At 46.9% G+C, this 20,404-nt stretch overlaps 1 protein-coding gene and 1 long non-coding RNA gene across 4 annotated transcripts in view; one reads left to right on the plus strand and one right to left on the minus strand.

The window, feature by feature from the left end:
* Window positions 1-17,332, minus strand: part of LOC309644782 — a 30,880-nt gene extending 13,548 nt beyond the window's left edge. The window contains exons 1-3 of one of the 3 annotated variants that reach the window (XR_014254604.1): window positions 17,026-17,332; window positions 15,303-15,545; window positions 13,372-13,499 (exon numbers count right to left, since the gene is read on the minus strand). This is a non-coding gene — a long non-coding RNA (uncharacterized lncRNA). Of the gene's footprint in view, window positions 1-6,600; window positions 13,500-15,302; window positions 15,546-17,025 lie in introns of those variants that run through there. The other 2 variants (XR_014254605.1, XR_014254603.1) reach the window with 2 other exon arrangements.
* Window positions 1,226-1,694, plus strand: LOC309644777 (large ribosomal subunit protein eL34). The gene has a single exon (XM_082428829.1). The coding sequence runs from the start codon at window positions 1,284-1,286 to the stop codon at window positions 1,635-1,637; it is 354 nt and encodes a 117-aa protein (XP_082284955.1). The 5' UTR covers window positions 1,226-1,283; the 3' UTR covers window positions 1,638-1,694.
* Window positions 17,333-20,404: the final 3,072 nt, after the last annotated feature.

A 20,404-nucleotide genomic window follows, 5' to 3' on the forward strand; every position in this document is an offset into this window, starting at 1 on the left:
CCAAAGGCGTGACTTCAGGCCTCTGAAGACATGTGGGAATCAGGAGGGCACTTCTCCAGGCCCTGTGTAACACAGCTGATGCCTCTGCTGACCCCATTTCTAAAGAGACTCTCCCCCTCAAACCAGGACATTCTCCCGGGGTGGGGGGTGAGACCCAGAGATACCCCAGGCTGGCTGACTCTTCCCTAACTTTCTATTTCTGCCATACGTGCAGGCCTGCTTTCCCCTGCAGATGAAATGAAGATGTTTCCCAGGTTGTTGGGCCTTCCCTGGCGGTCCAGTGGTTAAGACTCTGTGCTTCTACTGCAGGGGCACAAGTTCGATCCCTGGTCAGAGAACTAAGATCCTGCACCGTGCGGTGCAGCCAAAAAAAAAAAATAAGGAAGTTTCCTGGGTTAGAAAAACCTAAGGAAGACTCATAAGACAGAATCAGAAGGAAGGAAGAGGAATTGATTTGGGAAAGTGGAGGGAGGGAGAGGGTGACTGAAATTCTGGGTAGGAATGTAAATTCACCCAAAATTTGTAACATTCACTCTCACTCAGTAGAGTGATGAAGTAGTGACATTTGTTATCACTATTACTGTTTTTTTTTCCTTTTTTTAATTGAAGTATAGTTGATTTACAATGTTGTGTTAATTTCTGCTGTACAGCAAAGTGATTCAGTTATACATATACATACATTCTTTTTTATATTCTTTTCTATTATGGTTTATCACAGGATATTGAATATAGTTCCCTGCGCTATAGAGTAGGAGTTTGTTGTTTACCCATCCTATATATAATAGTTTGCATCTGCTAACCCCAAACACCCACTCTATCCCTCCCCCACACACTCCCCTCACTGTTACTGCTTTAGTTCTACTTTCAAAAGGCAACATTTTAAAAACAGCTTTATTGAGATATGCTAGTATGCACAAGATTCACCCTTTTAAATTGCACAATTCCATGGTTTTTAGTAGGGTCACAGAGTTGTGAAACCATCACCACTATCTAATTTTAGAATATTTCATCACCCCAAAAAGAAACCCCATACCCATCACCAGTCACTCCCCATTCTGCCCCTCCTCACTTCCTAGGCACAGGCAACCACTAATCTACTTTCTGTCTCTGTAGATTTAAAAGATTGCATTTTGCCCCCTTAGGTACTTTTCCTACAGTCAGGATATGGCATACAACAGATGGCAGTGATGTCTTAATCAAGATCTCATGCCTCATAAAAACGGCCAACAAAGAAAAGATGCGTCTTCTTCCTCTTCCGGGGACAGTATCTAGAGGCATTCAGGATGGTTCAGCGTTTGACATACCGTCGTAGGCTGTCCTACAATACAGCCTCTAACAAAACCAGGCTGTCCCGAACCCCTGGTAATAGAATTGTTTACCTTTATACCAAGAAAGTTGGGAAAGCACCAAAATCTGCATGTGGCGTGTGCCCAGGCCGACTTCGAGGAGTTCGTGCTGTGAGACCTAAAGTTCTTATGAGGTTGTCTAAAACGAAAAAACATGTTAGCCGGGCCTATGGTGGTTCCATGTGTGCTAAATGTGTCCGTGACAGGATCAAGCGCGCTTTCCTCATTGAGGAGCAGAAAATCGTTGTGAAAGTGTTGAAAGCACAAGCACAGAGTCAGAAAGCTAAATAAAAAAATGAAGCTTCTTTGGGTAATAAAAAAAAATCAAAAAGAAAAAAAAAAAGAAAAGATGCTTAAAATCACTGATCATTAGGGAAATGCAAATCAAAACCAGGATGAGATATTACCTCACACCTTAGGATGGCTACTACCAAAAAAAACAGAAAATAACAAATGTTGATGAGAATGTGGAAAAATTGGAACTCTTGTGCATTGCTGGTGGGAATGTAAAATGGGGCAGCCACTATGAAAAACAGTACGGCGGTTCCTCAAAAACTTAAAAATAGAATTACCATACTATCCAGAAATTTCACTTCTGGATATATACTCAAAAAACTGAAAGTAGGGTCTTGGAGAGATAATTGCACACCCATGTTCCTAGCAGCATTATTCACAACAGCCAAGAGGTGGAGGCCAACCAAGTGTCCATTGACAGATGAATGGATATGCAAAGAGTGGTATATACATACAATGGAATATTAGTCAGCCTTAAAAAGGAAGGCAATTCTGACACACACTACAACATGCATAAACCTTGAGGACATAATGCTCAGTGAAATAAGCCACTCACAAAAAGGCAAATATATTGTATGATTCCACTTATATGACGTACCTAAAGGAGTCAAATTCATAGAGACAGAAAGAAGGGTGGTTGCCAGGGGCTGGGAGAGGGGGAATGGGAGTTAGTATTTAATGGGGACAGAGTTTCAGTTTGGGAGGATGAAATCGTTCTGGGGATGGATAGTGGTGGTGGTTGCACAACAGTATGAATGTACTTGTTAACACTGAACTATACACTTAAAAATAGTTAAGATGGTAAATTTTATGTCATATATATTTTACAATTAAAAACAAAAGGATCTTATGACTATATTACTCAGCCATAAAAAAGAATGAAATAATGCCATTTGCAGCAACATGGATGCACCTAGAGATGAACATACTAAGTAAGTCAGACAGAAAAAGACAAATACCATATAACACTTATATGTGGAATCTAAAGTATGATACAAATGAACTTATTTACAAAACAGAAATAGACTCACAGGGCTTCCCTGGTGGCGTAGTGGTTAAGAATCCTCCTGCCAATGCAGGGGACACCGGTTCCAGCCCTGGTCTGGGAAGATCCCACATGCACGGAGCAACTAAGGCCATGCGCCCCAACTACTGAGCCTGCGCTGTAGAGCCTGTGAGGCACAACTACTGAGCCCACAGGCCACAACTACTGAAGCCCGTGCGCCTAGAGCCCGTGCTCCACGACAAGAGAGGCAACTGCAATGAGAAGCCCGCACACCGCAACTAGAGAGAGCCCACGTGCAGCGAGAAGACCCAAAATGCAGCCAAAAATAAATAAAACAACAACAACAAAAAAAAACCCAATCCAAAAAAAAAAAAATAGACTCACAGACAGAAAACAAACTTATGGTTACCAAAGGGGAAAGGTTGGGGGAGGGATAAATTGGGAATTTGGGATTAACAGACACTACTATATATAAAATAGATAAACAACAAGGACCTACTGTATAGCACAGGGAACTATATTCAATATCCTGTAATAACCTATAATGGAAAAGAATCTGAAAAAGAATATATATGCATGTATATGTATATATAGGTATGCATGTATATAAATGAATCACTTTGCTGTACACTTGAAACATTGTAAATCAATTATACTTCAACAAAAAAAATTAAATTAAAAAAAAAAATCTCATGACTGATACCAAAAGGCTTAGGCCAGGGATGCCTTTCTTGTGACACACAAAAGCCTACTTTTCTTCCTTTTAAAAATAAAATATAACGTTTTATTACACAGCTAAACATAGGCAACGTTAGCAAATATTTGTAAAATGTTATTCACAGAGTGTGCTTTTTAAGAAACAAACACTCAAGCACAATTTGTTCCTTTCTCATTAATCCTTAACTATTAGCACAGGCTTAATCAATAATTTTGTAAGATTGCATTGACTGAATCCTTATATACAAAGGATGACAAGCACACACCATGCGTTAATTCATGTACGCTTCCGATACTAAGAAGCAGATCCGACTACTGATCCCATTTCACAGTAGCAAAACTGAGGCTCAGAGATACTAAAGAACTTGCCCAGAGACCCAATCGAGTCTTCTGTATCCAAGATGAGTACTAAGTGTTACTTCTATTAAAGGACAATCGTTCTCAAGAAGTATGAAAACATCTACTCTCTCATCAGTTAGGGGCCAGTTTAAACAAATCCACCCCAAAAACCTTTTTCTTAGCAATTCTCTACCAACAGCTTACCAATTACCTTCCAAGAATAATTTTTTAAAAGCCTGCATCCCTTACAACAAAAACCTTCAAAACATTCAGTCAAGCGTTCTTTTTTTTTTTTTTTTAATGTAATGAGGTTTGGGAGCAAATGCATCTGATGATGTCTTAGCTAAGTCCCACATCTTTCAAGTCCTCTACTGGAAAGTTGGACAGCCCATGAAGAGCTGAGGGCCGAAAACAAGACAGATTCAGGTCTTTTACGTAGTTCCTTCCGTCACTCAATCTCCATCACCTCCACCGTCTCTACACAATGTCTCTAGTTCATTGTGAACCATGAAAAGCATTCCGGTAACAACGCGATGTTAACCATCTGTCTGGTTTGGCAGGAGAGACATTCGGAGGAAGCCCCTTTTGATGAAGCTGGCCCCTTCCATAGGCCAGGCTTCCAACATGCGGGGTTTGTGTTCTGTGAACCCAACTGGTCTCTGTTGTTTGGACTAAGGGTGGTTCTCCAGAACATATCTGGAATCAGGAGTAACAGATCCTCATTGAGTCTTGGCTGGCCTCTTGAGTGGAGGGAACTATATTTGAACAGATCAGGATGGCCCTTTTCTGCCTCACGCATGGGTTGGAGGCAGGGACAGCCAACCTGCCACCTTGCACACCAAGATGCTGCCCCGTTTCTTGATGGCCAGCCAGTCCCTGGGTCAAGTCCCTTCCTGAGACCCAGTCTGCTCCTGTCCTTCAATCTCATGGTATATCTCTGAATCTTTCAAAGAAATTCTACTCTTTGCTGTAAACTAACTCCAGCTGATTTCCGTGCATGTGATAACAGAAACCGAATACGATAGTAGACTCATTTCCCCACAATTTGTATCATCACTGGGCTTATTTTTTCCTACATTGTCAGATTCAAAGAAGAGAAAGGCATCTCCAGCCCAGAGTTACTTACCTGCCTGAAGAGGAAAGCTCTGCACACCATGAGGACCAAAAACAGGCCCCCATCTTCCTAGGCACCACTAGAAAAAGTGCAATAACTGAACATGAAACAGTCGTGGTTGCCAGAAAGAGGTAAAATAATGTTAGATAAACTACACAGTGACATTTAAATGCATTCAACTTTAATACTGCGGTTATCTGCAAAAATGAAAACAAAGCAAGTCAAGTTCCTTGGTAAAAAAACAAAAACAGGACTTTTTAAAGAAAACAGTTAGGGCGAGGCCAAGGAAAGGACACCAACTGGGAGGCAGGAGAAACCTAAGGGGAAAACTATCCTGCACACATGCCCCTGAGACTGGGCGGGAAGGGACAGCCCCTATCCATCCACCCATACGCCTAGGGCAGGGAAGGAAAGCTAAAAAATCCTTAGCCTTGGGACTTCCCTGGTGGCGCAGTGGTTAAGAATCCGCCTGCCAATGCAGGGGACACGGGTTTGATCCCTGGTCTGGGAAGATCCCACATGCCACGGAGCAACTAAGCCGGTGCGCCACAACTACCGAGCCTGCGTGCCTAGAGCCTGTGCTCCGCAACAAAGCACCAAAGAGAAGCCACGGCAATGAGAAGCCCACACGTCACAATGAAGAATAGCCCCCGCTCACTATCAACTAGAGAAAGCCCGTACACAGCAATGAAGACTAACAACTAGAGAAAGCTCGTGTGCAGCAATGAAGACCCAAGGCAGCCAAAAATAAATTAACTTTTTAAAAAATCCTTAGTCTTTTCTTTTTAATTGAAGTATAATTAATTTACAATGTTGTGTTAGTTTCAGGTGTACAGCAAAGTGACTCAGTTATACTATATAACGTTTTTCAGATTCTTTTCCATTATTGGTTATTACAAGATATTGAATATAGTTCCCTGTGCTATACAGTAGGTCCTTGTTGTTTATCTATTTTATATATACTAGTATCTGTTAATCCCAAAGTCCTAATTTATCCTTCCCCCACCCCCTTTACACTTTGGTAACTGTAAATTTGTTTTCTCTGTCTGTGAGTCTGTTTCTGTTTTGTAAATAAGTTCATTTGTATCATTTTTTTAGATTCCACATATAAGTGATAACCTGTGATATCTGTCTTTCTCTGTCTGACTTACTTCACTTAGGACGATCACCTCATAGTCTTAATTAGAGAGAGAGGGAAGAGGACGGAGAGTCATGCTCTCAGATGAAGATAGCACTCCTTCCCTCGGTTCAGACCGGAGGGCTCACGTCCGTGAACAAACCAGGCTCGTTCAGACCTGCACATCTGTGCTTAGCTCTCTCCCTGCCCAGGAGGCCTTCCCTTCTCCTGTCTACTTAACCCAACCCTGGTCATCCTCAAATGCCCTGCAGTAGAGGCCCCTCCTCCCCGTCACCTGCCGTGTCACCGCCAGCCCTTCCAGATGTCCCCCTTGACCAAACTCCCAGGGCACAGAACCACGGCTGGCATAGCCCTCAGAGAAAACATCCGACTTAGTCACACCTTCCATTAAAGTTCTTAATTACAAGCATTTCTTTGAGTGTGTTAGTACTGTTGAGATTGTAAGTCTCCAAAACAGGGCAAGGACAAAACCACAGAGAAGTGTCATCCTGCTGTGAGTGGTAGAGTCCCAGCAGTGTGGAGAAAGGCGGGTGAAGAGGCAACTCAGCAGCACTGACATATGCACGACCTAATACTCCAGGCCACATTCACAGAGAGGGGTCTTACAGAGATCCCGTATTTTCCATCAAAGCGCCTTTGTAATCGTCATCCATTGGACACAGAATGGGGAAAGAAAGACAGGGAAGCAAAAATATGAGTTACCATGATCTAATTTATCAGAAATGGTCCAGAGGAGTACCAGGGGCAGGCACTGTGATTTCCCCCAGTCAGTGTACCAATTTCACAGCAGGACCCATCTGTGTGATCCCTGCGCCAGAGTCCAAAAGAGTCAGGCCAGCCTGAACACCGAGGCTGCCCAGACACTTGGCAAAGAAGGGTTCCTGTAATCAGCACTGATGTTAACATTGGCTGGTGGTGATTCCTACCCCCTCTCCCTCCCCTGCTTGAACCTCACACCTGCAGTGTTCTCAGCTATTTGGGGGCCTTAAAACAGTTACCAGGGCTTCCCTGGTGGTGCAGTGGTTGAGAATCTGCCTGCCAATGCAGGGGACACGGGTTCGAGCCCTGGTCTGGGAGGACCCCACATGCCGCGGAGCAGCTGGGCCCGTGAGCCACAACTACTGAGCCTGCGCGTCTGGAGCCTGTGCTCCGCAACAAGAGAGGCCGCGATAGTGAGAGGCCCGTGCACCGCGATGAAGAGTGGCCCCTGCTCGCCGCAACTAGAGGAAGCCCTCGCACAGAAACGAAGACCCAACACAGCCAAAAATTAATTAATTAATTAATTAATTAATTTTTAAAAAATAAATAAATAAAACAGTTACCAGGTATCAAGACTGGTGGCCCTGCACCCTCCGTATTGAAAGAACCAGCTTCTCTAAAGGCAAGAGGTATGGATTCACAGAGCCTGGGGATCCTGAATATTTGAAATCCACACAACAATCAGTGTCGTTCCTCCACACCACTGAATTAGCCCTCAGGTGTACTTCAATTAATGACGCCACCATCCTCCCCCCTCCCCTAGACTCAGATTCTTCTCTTTCTTTTGCCCCACAGCAAATCAGATGCCAAGAGCTTTGCACTTTATCTCCCCAAAATCTGTTGCATTACCCTCCTCCTCTTTCCCAAGGTGGCATAGTGGAAAGAGGAGGCTTTGGAATTAGACAGAGCTGCCATTGAGTAGCTGTGCCTTTTTTTTTTTTAAGCTTCAGTGTTCCCACTAATAAAATGAGGATAATGGTAACAATACCTACTGTATAGCTGTGATATGAGGAGGGGGATGACACTTGTGACAATGCCTGGTACACCATTTGCCATAGAACAAGTTCTTCCCACTCCTTAGCTTCCCTCATCTCTTCCATCCCTACCACGAAGGCCTGAGGTCAGCCCCTCAGTTCTTCCTTTCTACTAACATATCTGCGGTTGGCAGAATCTTAAAATCCTCTGCTCCCACATTATTTCCCACATTAATCCTCAGGACGGTGATTATGTTAGCACATGACAAGGGGCATTCTGTAGATGTAATTACAGTTACTAATCAGTTGACTTTGAACTAATCCAAAGGAAACTATCCAAGTGGGCCTGACCTAATCACGTGAGTCCTTTAAAAGCACAGGGTTTTCTCCAGCTGGTAGCAGAAGAGGAAGTCACAGATTCCAAACACCAGGGGGATTTGAGGCACCGCTGCTAGACTGAAGATGGGAGGGGGAGGGAGCACATGGAAAAGGTAAGAGGGTGGCCTCTAGGAGCTGAAAGTGACCCCCAGCTGACAGCCAGCAAGTCCTGCCTGGACTTGTAGGCACTGTTTTAAGTTGCGACGTTTGTGGTTTTTTTGTTAGGCAGAAACAGAAAACTTATACAATCTCCTAATTGGAACCAGAAAAGGAGAGAAGACATTTTGAGGGGAGAAAGGGATTGACTTTGTCTTCTTCACATATTTCCACCTCCTCTCGAGTCTTTGAGGACCCCCAACTCTGCCCTCCCATGTCAGAGACTGTCCACCACATCCCAGCCCCGGGCACACACTGCCTGCCACTGGGGAGCCTCTGCTCCTCTCGGGCTATCTCATCTTCTCAACTGTAGGCTGAGTGCTTCCAACACAGAAGCCACAACCGGACCTTTTTCATATTCCCCGAAGCACCCAGTAGAGGGCCAAGCATACAATAAACACTCACAAATACTTTTGGATAAAGCCAATTTCTTTCAGCTCCAGTGACCAGCAGGGCCAATGAAGGGATCCAAAACCTAGCCAGCCACAGGTACCCAGAGAGCCCCTCCCAGGAGACTCTGGTCTCACAGCCTCCTGGGATTAACAAAGCGCCAAGATGGGGATACCCGTTTCTGCACCTTGACCTTTCAGAAACACTGGCCAGTCACATTTTCAGGCATGAGTCAGGCTACCATTTCCCTGAATCATAGTCTGTTGTGTGTGTGTGTGTTTTAATGTTTACCTACACCTGGGATTTGCAAACACAGAGGAAGTGAGAATAAAGAGGATGACAGATCTCACAAAATGCACTACCTGTATTTTGTTCAACAACAGGTTTATTTTGGATGCCCACCATGTCTGGGTAAAACAGTGCACCTCAGATTGGGACTTGAACCCACGTGCCAGGACTCGAACCCAGCCAAAACCCTGATTGGGACTTGAACCCACGGTCTTTTAATTAGAATCACTCACCTGGTATCTGGACTTACTGAGGCTCAGGTTCTTTGTGCCTCAGAGCAGAAGGAATTCAGCGAGAGGCAAAGTGATAGGCAAGAAGTAGATCTATTAATATAGGATGCTTGTAAGAGATGCAAGTGGGGAGGTGAGGGAGCTCTGCCCTGAGGATTAAGTGGGCTACAATTTTATAGTCAAGGGAAAGAGGGTGGGGAAAAGACCGCCTTCTTCGGGTAGACATGAGGCTTACATCACTAGTTCCTCCTCTGTATCAAGCAGGAGGGTGTCTGACCCTATGAGGTCAAACTAGGATTATCATAGCACTTATTCAAATCAGTAGAAGGGTGGTGACATTTTTCTTCCACTTAATGGCCTAGGGCATATCTCGTGCTTTTATTTATGGCTTTATAGTTAAGCAAGACTGCCTCGTTCCACGATGTTCCAATAGCTTTCTTGAGTGATCATTAACTTACAGTAGTCTTCCAAAGTTTCCTAGGTTTCCCTCTCTATCTATAGTCCCCTACTGGGACTTCTACAACTACCTGTAAACTATCCTATTCTATCCCTATCACGGGCACCAAGCTAAGAAAGACCCTGGAGACAGAGAACCAAATCAGAGTGGCCCCAACCCTGAACTTGAATCCAAGTCTCCCCTGAACACAGTGGTCACGGCAGAGTCTTTGACAGTTTGGAAACCAGGAGACTGAATTTCTTCAGGTCATTAAAACGAGTGACAGCAGACTCAGGTCTTCTCCAGGCAGGCAGTGGGTGGGGTCCCTGCTGCATTCTACCCACCCCTGTGACTCTGGGCCCACCTTCTCTGCCCCACCCTGGACTCCAATCACAGGCCAGTATGATGTCACTGTCTAAACTTAACAACCGTCTTGGCAAATTTTATCTAGGGCCCTCAAGCACAGATTAAAAAGTAAATCCATAGCATTTGAACAGACCTTTACAGCTTACAAGGCACTGTCATGTTCATTGTCTCATTTGACCCTCCCAGGAGCCCTAGAAAGTGGGTGGGGTAAAGATTATTATCTCCACTTTACAGATGAGGAAACTGAGGCTCAGAGAGTTGAAGTGATTTACCCAAGGTCACCTGGTTTAGAAGACAAAAAACCATGTTCTTCCTTCTCTAGCACCTTGGATCTAGTCTTTGGGCCTAAATGGGAACTCAAAGGGAGACTGCCTAAGCTCTTCCCAGCTGGCCTTAGTGGCTGCTGATTTGAGAATTTTGTTACCGAAAGAATGAAAGAGAAGTAAGGATCAGGAGTAAGAGGAGAATACAAGGATGCCTGATATTCCAGTAACACTTTATATTTCTCAAAGAACTCACATATTTCTTACCTCATTTGGGTCAAAGAACAATCCCATAAAGGTTAATAAAGCAAGTATATTGTCACCAGAGATTGGCTCAGAACTAATCCCTAACACTTCTGATGCCAAGACTCTTTCCATAACCTAAGGGAGGGGATTTTTGACACTCATACCCTGCTTTTGTCCCTTTGGTCCTGAGGGTCAAGACCGAGAGACAATTGGACATCCTTCTCTTGTGTATCCACACAAGTCCAACTTATAATGACCTTTCTTTCTTTCGTTCTCTTTTTTTTTTTTTTTGGCCATGCCCGCACATTTTGCAGGATCTTAGTTCCCTGACCAGGGATCAAACCCAGGGCCCCTGCAGTGGAAGCATGGAGTCCTAACCACTGGGAATTCCCTATAATGACCTTTCATCTCACTGTTCCTCTGCCAGAAGTTGTCCCCGGAAAGCAGGCACCTCCCCATTCTGGTTTTAGGATTACTTTTATACAACTGATTTTATATAACTGATACACCAGGGAGAATGTTACCTGTCAAACTGCTGTCCATTCATTGAACAGATGTTTTTGAGCAGGGCACCACTCTGGGCTAGTCCCTGGGAGTTAGAGAAATGAACCAGACATGTTCCCTGCAAATGAGAAGCTCACAATCTAGTGGAAGTGAAGAAAACACAAATATGTGACCAGATACATGACATTCACAAACATATAACAAGACGGAGTAAATGTCACAACAGAATTATCAGCAAAGGGCTGTGGAGGATCAGCGACAATTCCAACTGTTAAGAAGGAAAGTGTCTTGGGACTTCCCTGGTGGCACAGTGGATAAGACTCCACGCTCCCAATGCAGGGGGCCCGGGTTCGATCCCTGGGCAGAGAACTAGATCCTACATGCATGCCACAACTAAGAGTTCGCATGTTGCCACTAAGGAGCCCAGGTGCTGCAACTAAGGAGCCCGCCTGCCGCAACTAAGACCCGGTGCAACCAAATAAATAAATTTTTTTTTTAAAAAAAGGAAAGTGTCTTCCTGAAAAAGAAAAAAAAAACAGCATTTGGGCTGGGTCTTGAAGGGTCAGTGGAGAATCTGGAGAAGCAGACAGGTGCAGATCACAGAAACACTGTAAACATTTGGGAAACAGGGACGAAGCCCGTGTAAGAGCACCTTGAAGTCTGCTCGGCCCCCAATCTTACCCTGAGGCTGGTTGCGATCCAGCTTAGGCCTTCAGCTAGATCTAGGTTGGATCTTGCCCCCAACTTGAGGGAACCCAAGAGACCCAGACCATCCACTTCTTACTTTCTCAGGTTCTATGGTATCTGCGGCACGTCCCACCCAATCTTAACCGCCCTCTTAACCACTCACCTTTTCTGTTCTCTATGTCTGTTTTGCTTTCCCAACTAGACTAAAACACCAGATTCCTTGGGAACACAGTCAGGGGGCATCTGTATCCTATCCCAGCCAGCGTGAGGCTGGGCACACAGTAAGTACCAAAAACCTCTTTGTTGACTGGTTGCTGAAGTCTATAGGTCCAAGAATCATGAGATGACAGTTTCACAGACAAGGCGAACAAGAAAGGGTAGCATGTGTAACCCTCACCGGGGATAACAGTGAAGCGATTAGGAGAAGACATGTACCTCTGGTTTTAGGGTTACCTTTTACAGAACTGAGCTGAATTTAAATCAAGGGGTTCAGACTTGCTGGGTCATTCTGTGGGACTGCCCTGCATTTCCTGTATTTCACCTTCTGCTCTCTGACCAAGTCCCAAGGTTCCTTTAATCTGTTTTTCTAGTTCCTGCTTGTCAACATTTTCCAATGAGACATGGTGTCTCATCCTTCCTCTTGGAAAGAATAATGGGGAGGACAGCAGAGTTGTCACTGCCAGTCTGGAGACCTACAGTCCAAGGCCGGAGGAGACAGCACAGTCAGGGCTGGATGGAGGTGGGAGTGGAAAGGACCCCAAGACAGAGTACAGCTTTCTACTGGGTGGACAAAACTGACAAACAGGCACACTGGATAGGGTCAAAATCCAAACAGGTCCCCATGGGGGAATAGGGCAGCTCATGCTCCATCTCCCTGGGAGATGGTCCATCAAGGTAACCAAGTAGGAACAGGGTGGGAGGGGCAGGTGCAAAAAGGACCAAAGGCCCAGGTGGTGAGTTTAGGGATTATCTAGTCCAACCCTCTTCTCTAATCCCACAGTTGAGGTCCTCAAACATTCCCTCCTGTGACAGTCTAACCCATTTCCGCCCAGTGTCTCTCTTCATCTTTGATACTTCCAATCCATCCTCCAGGTTGCTGCCAGAGTGGTCTTTCTGCAACACAGTCGGTTCAAGTTGTCCCTCTACCTTCAGGATAAAGTCCAAAGTCCATTCGGCCTAAGAAGGCCCTTCTCTGCTAAACACAGATAGACCTTCACGTATAATCTCCTGTCTTTACCCTACTCCTCTCCACCTTCCACTGACCTCATTCCACTGACAAAATACTGCACGACATTCTCCAAAGATGCAGTAGACTTACTCCCATCTGCCAGGAGAATTCCAATTTCAAGGTCCAGCTCAAGTGTCACCTCTTCAGTTAAATCTCCCCTCACGTCCCCTAGGAAGGATGAGTGAGTTTCTCTTCTGTGCTCCAAAAACACCTCTGTATAGCATTTATTACCGTGATTTGTACTGATTTACAGAGACTGAGAGACCATCCGGGTAGGGATGGGTTTTGACTTCTCACAGCCCTCCTTGCCCTTAGTTAGCATGATAGGAGCAGGTGGTCAAAAAAATGTTGACTTATAAAGAATGAACCCCTTTCCTTTATAAACACACAGTGAGCTTCTGGCAGAGCCCAATTAAAATCTAGGTTGTTGATGCCCAGATCAGGGCTCTCCTTCCTAGGTTGCCTCTTCTACCTGTTTTCCATGCCTATCCCATTGGATGCTCCTCACTGACCTGGACTTTGAAGCACTGGGGCAGCGACAGATATTGGCAGAAGCAGGAGCCCAAGCTGTCATCTGTACGGAGAGCCTTCTGTGCTCCTCCTAGGGAACTGTTTTGATGCCGAGGGGCTCTGAACCAAGCTGTAGGCGGTGACAGAGCAGGTTAGTCATCCCAGCCCACACCCATTCTCTGCTCAAGGGCCCCAGCACCTGTCTGCCTTGGGTGATACGGGAAATGGTGCTCTGAGCCAACTCTGGTCCCAGGGAGGGAGGGCTGTCACTGTGGCCAAGGTCTCCCCCACCCCTGGTGGTGAAAGCGGGAGTGATGGCCTCTACCTATCGGAGCAAACATAAAGGGACTCAGGGAGTACAGGGAATGGCCTCAGAAAAGCTGCAACCCGTGATAAAGGTCAAGGGACTCAGCTCACCACTCTTTGGGCCCCATCTGGAGAGACAGATGTGTAGGGCTTTCCACCTAAGCAGCTTGTTCTCCACTGCCTGCCCTCATTGGTGTGTCTTCATTTCCCCAAATTCAAGGCTCCCCGAGGAAAGCACAAGGCATCCTCCACCACCTATCCCCCAGACGCAACCAGGACATTTATTTTATAGCTGAATCTTGTTTCAAGCAAAGTTAGCATGTAAAGTTGTGGGATAAACCTTCACTTAACTCTTTTCACCACAAAAAGCTCCCCAGAAGCATTCATTCACTGGTGGCTTACTGCGTATAAGGATAATCCCTGCCCCCAGCAAAGAAAATAAGTTGCATATCCAAATTAGGGCACATACAGGAGACAACGCGATAAATCCTCTAGGGGAGGCTCACCAAGGTGAGTTTGGGAATCTGGAGGTGAATGAGTTTGAAGGAAGTGGCATATGAGCTGGGCTTTAGAGAACAGGCTGGATGTGCCATTCAGAAATAGGTGGAACGGCCCTCCAGACGGAGGAGGCATCATCAGCAAAGGACTGGAGGAAGATCCAGGGACTATGGATGGAATCAAATGTGAGGCAGATCCACACGGAAACCCAAAGGGTGGGCTGAGACAGTGCATTCAACATGCCCAAGCCCCAGGGTCGCAGGCTATGGCACCCGGAGAAGGCTCTGGACAGCCAAAGTGCAAGAGGAACGCAAATATTGCAGCAGCAGGGTTTATCCTGGGTGAGGAGTGGGCCAGGATGAGCCTGGGAATTAGACCACAGTTCAAATGCCAGCTCTACCCTTAAGAGCTGTGTGTTCTTGGACATGTTACCCAACCAAAGTCTTGGTTTTGTGCAAGGTCCCTCCCTAATACTTCCTACCGAGTAGATCACGATGAAACGAAATGAGATTATGGCTAGGAAGCACCTGGCAGCGTCAGGCACACAGCAGGTGCTCAATATAGGTCAGGTTCTGTCTCCATGCTTGAGGTGTTGGGACGATGAACAGCAAATGAAAGACTCTGGGGGACCCTTGACGAAGGAAGAGGCCAATAATAGAGGATTCTGAAGGAAGGGGGTGCTGAAGGAAGAGGAAGCAGGGAGGAAAGAGCCCAGTGCCTCTGAGCTGAGGTTTCTGCTCCATAGCAGGCCACATTAGGGGTGCTGGTAAAATGCTCCCGGCCACACTGGTCTTTGGTTCATCCCCGAAGAACCCTGTGTTCCAGGAACAGCACAGCAATGCAGTGAGCAGAACAGAGCTTGTGGGTGGAGCGCAGGAGTTGAGCAGGGAAGGGAGGCAGCACCTAGGCCCCTGCCCAGATGGCGGGGGACCAGAAATCAGGAGGTGGGTAAGGCTGGTTGCAGAAAGAGAAATGTTTTTAACTCCAAAGATATCCTCTACTAGGAAAGGCAAAATGTCCAAGGTTTGGGGTGTTTTTTTTTTTCAGATCTATATACCTACTCTTTTAACCTGAATAACCTGGCTTATCACAAAGCGGCAGGAGAGACACCAACAGGCTCGGGACTCACCTCTGCAGACAGCCTCCAGTCCCTCCAGCTGCGCCCCAGCCCCAGAGAGAATAGGCACAGCTAAGGATCTTCAGGGCGATTCTCCATCGAATCCAGCCTCTATGTGCTCCTCTTTCATTTATTCATCCCACCAACATCCACAGAGGAACTACTATACACAAGATAAGATCCTGGAGAGGCAGATGTCAGCTTAGTTGTCCACACCTCTATCCCTCGAGTTGTTTCTCTAGTCAGTTTCTTTATCTGTCAAATGGAGAAGATGGGTTTATGGCAAGATGCAATGAGATAATGAACATACCTGGCATAGAGTAAGTGCTCAAGAAATATAAACTATTGTTATACTGGTAGAAGCAAGATTGCATGTTATGCTGGTTATCTTTCATTTGTTTCCCCCCACCCCACCCCCGTACATTCTACATCTTTTTCCACCCTGTGCAGTGCCCTAGAATTGCTCTGTATGGACTAATCAAGACTCCCTTGTCCCTGATTTCCCATTGGGTTTGGTCCATGGGGAGCCAGATTAGAGGGAGGGAGAAATTGAAGACAAGGCTTTTATTCCCCCAACTCCCTTCCTGAGCCCCTTGACCCAAAGTCCCAGCTCTAGGAAAATGACCTTCCACACAGCCTCCCTGCCTCCAGGCATACAGGTGGTAAGATCCCACTGTGACTAGCCCCAGAATATTTCACTCTCCATAGTTGTTACCCTACACTCTGCCTCAAATTACACAATTGAAATATGCCATCTGTTCTCTACTGGCCCCTGACATACAGGGTGAAGGAGTGTGGGAAAAGGCTTGGGGATCAGGAGACCTGGATTTGAGTCCCATCTCTCCTCCTCACTGGCTCTGTGACCCTAAGCCAGTTTCTCCTTCCCTAGGCCTCAGCTTCCTCATTGGTAAAAAGAATAGCTCTTTTGTCCTACAGTTCCCCGCCACCACTGGGCATTCTGTGAAGTTAAACCCAGGAAAGGGATGCATATAAGGAAGTAGAGCTGCCTTGGGCAGAGGGCAGGTGAGGCAGCTAAGCCCCACACCAACGCATTCTTCCCCAGGAATCACCTAACCCCTTTCCAAGGACTTTCCTTTTCTTCTCAGGCCACCAGGGTACCAGATACCCAGATGATCTCCGCTCCAAAGCAACAGCCGAGAAAACTCAGGGAATTAAAAGAAATTCCCTTTACTTTCAGTAAGCAGCTGGCCAACCCTGGTTTAGCCACAGAGGTCCCTTCCCAATTTCTAGTGTGCACAGGGGTTCAAGCACAGAAGCCAGTAAACACTTGATGCCCACAGGGCTGCAAAAGAAGGGGGCATCTGGGGCAGAGGGACCTAAGCCAGCATCCTGTCTGAAGACCCTGAATAGAGATCCCTGTCGCTGGGCATGCGTCAAGTAAAGGCTAACGACCACTTGATGAGATACTACAGAATCTCTGAAGTCCTTTTTAGCTCCTGAAATTAGTGACTCAGGAAAACCCAGGAGCCACAAGAAAGACATTCTAATAATATCACCCTCCATGGCCCCCTTATCTGAAGTTTCATTTGCCCTAAGTGCTTTCCCACCTGCGGTCACCCAGAAATAGAAAAAAGTGAGCAAGGTAAGGCTGGGTTTCTGTCCTAAAGGACAGGAAGAGAGGGCAGTGTGGATTCTAGCTTTACCAGCTTCTCTGAATTTCTGGCGGGGTGAGGGAAGTGGAATAACCTCCTAAAATTTTCAGTTCCTGTTTTACCTGAGGTTTGACCGCAGGTGAAAACCACAACATAGTAACTGCCAGCACCAATTTGCCTTTGACGTTCTTCACGTCCCCCAAATGCCTCCATAAATCTGTGGCTTCACCCCAAAACTCTGAGCAAGTTCAAGGCCTTTCCCGACCCCAAATGAAAACTTCCGCGCTCCTCCGGGCTTCCAGCGGTCGGACCGCGCACAGAGCCGGCTGTGTGGGCTAGCCTGCAACGCAGCGCGGCCCGAGGTCGGCCTCCGCTCAAAAGGCAGTAAAGGCCGACAGAGCCAAGTTCCTGCGCCCCGCGGGGAGGGGACCCCGCTGCCCACCCCGCCCCACCCCCGGCGCTGAGTCACCGCCCACCCCGGTTCAGCCGAGCCCGCGTTCCCAGGAAGCGCCGCCGCGCGCCTGCGCATGCGTGATCCCGGGAGCGTTGTCGGGAGCTCGCAGCCCTGGATGAGGCGGGGCCCGGCCGCGGGCACGAGCGGAGGCGCGTGCGCGGGGCGCGCTCCCGCGAGCGAGGCTCAGCCGGAGCCGGGCTCAGTGGCCGGGCGCGGTACTGCCACAGGGTCGCGGTGAGGAGCCTTTCAGGGATAACAATTTGCGAGTCAAGAGCCGGGCTTGAGGGGCGAGGCCAAGTTCTGGCGCCGGGAACCGGATTCCCCCACGCTCACGACCCTGGTCCAGAAATGCCCTGCTCCGGGCCTCGGTTTCCCATGGAAGGCGGGGGTGGGAGGGTGGGGGCCGTGCACCGACGAAGGTTGAGGCCCTCCGGCCGCGGCGTTGACCTCGGACTGGACCTGGCCGCGGTGAGGATCCGGACCACAGCGCCCGAGGCCCCCAAACGCGGAGGTCGCTGGTCGGGGAGACCCGTCCCTGCGCAGGAAGCCGCCCCCGACCCCCTCAGGAGCCCGTCTTGCTGGATGATCTGAGACCCGAGGCCGCGGGCCAGGAGCACCCGTGTCCCCGTCTGGCCCGGGGTACACAGACCTGCGTGTCCTCTTGTCTGCTGGCCCTGGTCACCTGGGCTGGAGTGACCGAAACGTCACAGGAGCCCAGAGAAGGAACACAGATTTGCTTCTGCCCTAGGGCTGGTAGGGGCCCAGGGTCCAACAGGGGCTCCTACGTAGGGCCAGAATGATGGGGTGGGCTCCTTCCCGCCGCCTCCTTACCAGGCTCCAGCTCCTAGGAGTGGGTCAGCGTCGAGAGAGGACAGAAACCTGGTACCCCCCACCCATCAGGCCATGGATCACTGTCAGAGGAGCATTGCCCGTGGGACACTATCTGGGTAGCTGAAACAGGCTCCTTGGTGCTAAGCTCTCACCTCTCCAGTCAGCCCCAGTGCTGCTGCCTGCAGAGACTTCCCTGCTTCTTTTGGCCCTCTCTGTTCAGAAATGGAGTGGCCTCGAACCCAGGTTCCTTGGGCTTCCATTTAAGTGCTAGTTTTCCCTAATTCACCTCATCTCACCTTGATTCCTCACTGGCCACACAGATGTCTTCCTTTTTGTGGGTTTGGGCCCTTGATGTTCCCCCAGAATTCACCCCCCTGGCCTCTGACCTTCCAAACCCACCCATCCCTCAAAGTGTAACTAGCGTTCCACTCCCTTCCCAAGCTCCATAACCCCCTGGCTGTCTCAGTATTCTCAGGAGACGAATTCTCAACAAAGGAAAGCTATTAAATGCTTAAGTAAATTACACAGTCTATATGCATTGGTCAGACTTTTCAAATAATTACATTTGAAAATGAGAAAAAAATCCTCTGCCAGACCATGTATCCCCATGTATGATTTAGAAAATGTGGTCGCTTCATCCCAGAGGACTTCCCTGGTCACTCGGGTTCCATGACTGTATCCCTAACTGGATTGTTAGCTCCCCAGGGCAGAGACTATGCCTGAATAAATATATAAGAATTCCTGGGCTTTTGAAGTTGCGGTGGAAAAAAATCCAGAAGTCTGGAGAAAATGGAAGTAGAACAAACAAATATTTTTTGCACTCTTCACAAAGACAAAATCACTCTTTTTAGCGTGTCAGAAAAATGTACTATCATAACTTGGCCTACGCTCCAGATTAGCACAAGTCAATGTGATAGAATATAGTAGAAAGAATAATGGGATGGACAGAAAATTGGCCTTTTAGTTTGGTTTGTCATGTTTTAACAGGGTGAACTTGGACTTAACTTCTCTGGATATGCAGTTTCCCCATGCTGGATTTGGATTTAAGGATAAAAAATATACCTGCCCCATCTACTTTACAAGATGATCATGGTAGAGATCAAACTGAAATGGAATTAAGGGTTTGGTTTTTTTCTTTTAATATTTTTTTGTTGTTGCTTAGGAAATAATCCTCAATAATCTTTTTAATGAAAATTACTTTTAAATGATATTTTTTTGTTATTAACAAGTTTCAAGGTGCTGACCAAACATCAAAAAAAAAAAAATCAGACAATGCTTAATTTTTGCCAGTTTGTAAAGAGGAGGGAAAGGGATCAGAAAGAACAAGTGTCACCAAATGTGACCCTGGGCAAGTAACCTAACATGACCTGTAGGGTAAGTCAGACTTCAGATAGAATTCTGGCCCTCCCAAATACACAGGCCATCATCCCAACCGCTCTGACCATCAGTTTCCTCATTAGTAAAGTATGATCAATAATAGTAATAACATTTACTGAATGCTTTCTGTGGGCTCTGTACTATTTCAAGCATGTCGCATTATTAAGTCATTTAATCCCCTCAACAACCCCATGAGAGAGGGACTATTAATATCTCCATTTTGTGGGTGAGGAAACTGAAGCACAGAGAAGTTAAGTCATTTGCCTAGGGCTGCCCAGCTAGTAAGTGGTGGAGCCCAAGATGAATCCCAAGCACTCTGACTCCAGAGCCTGTGCTCGTGTCTGTGCTGGACGGCTCCTTCCCTGTGGGGTTATTTTGAGGATTAAATGAAATAAGGCAGGGAGTTCCCTGGCAGTCCAGTGGTTAGGACTCGGCGCTGTCACTGGCGTGGCCTGGGTTGGGGAACTAAGATCCCGCAAGCCGAGCAGCTGGCCAAAAAAAAAAAAAGAAAAGAAATAAAGTACATAAAGCATTCAGTGTGGCCTGGCACACAGCTGTTAGAATTACTGCATAAGCTTAAGGTGTAAGAGTGGTAATGTCTATAGGTCTATAGACCAGTTCCTGGCGCAAAGGAGTGCCTAGAAGTTGTTTCCCTTCCCCACTGACTTTATGGGAAAACAGAGAACAAGTTCCAAAGTGCAAGCACACACAGAATATGCTCATATATGCATGTCATTTTTGTATGCTTTGGATAAGAGGTTGGCGCAGGGGATACCTCAGAACCTGTTGAATCCACCTTTGCTGCATTGCTCTACTCCCATTTTTTTTTTTTTTCTTAT

The sequence above is a fragment of the Balaenoptera physalus genome, assembly GCF_965194825.1.
Source record: "Balaenoptera physalus genome assembly, chromosome: 16".
Taxonomy (NCBI): Eukaryota; Metazoa; Chordata; class Mammalia; order Artiodactyla; family Balaenopteridae; genus Balaenoptera; species Balaenoptera physalus.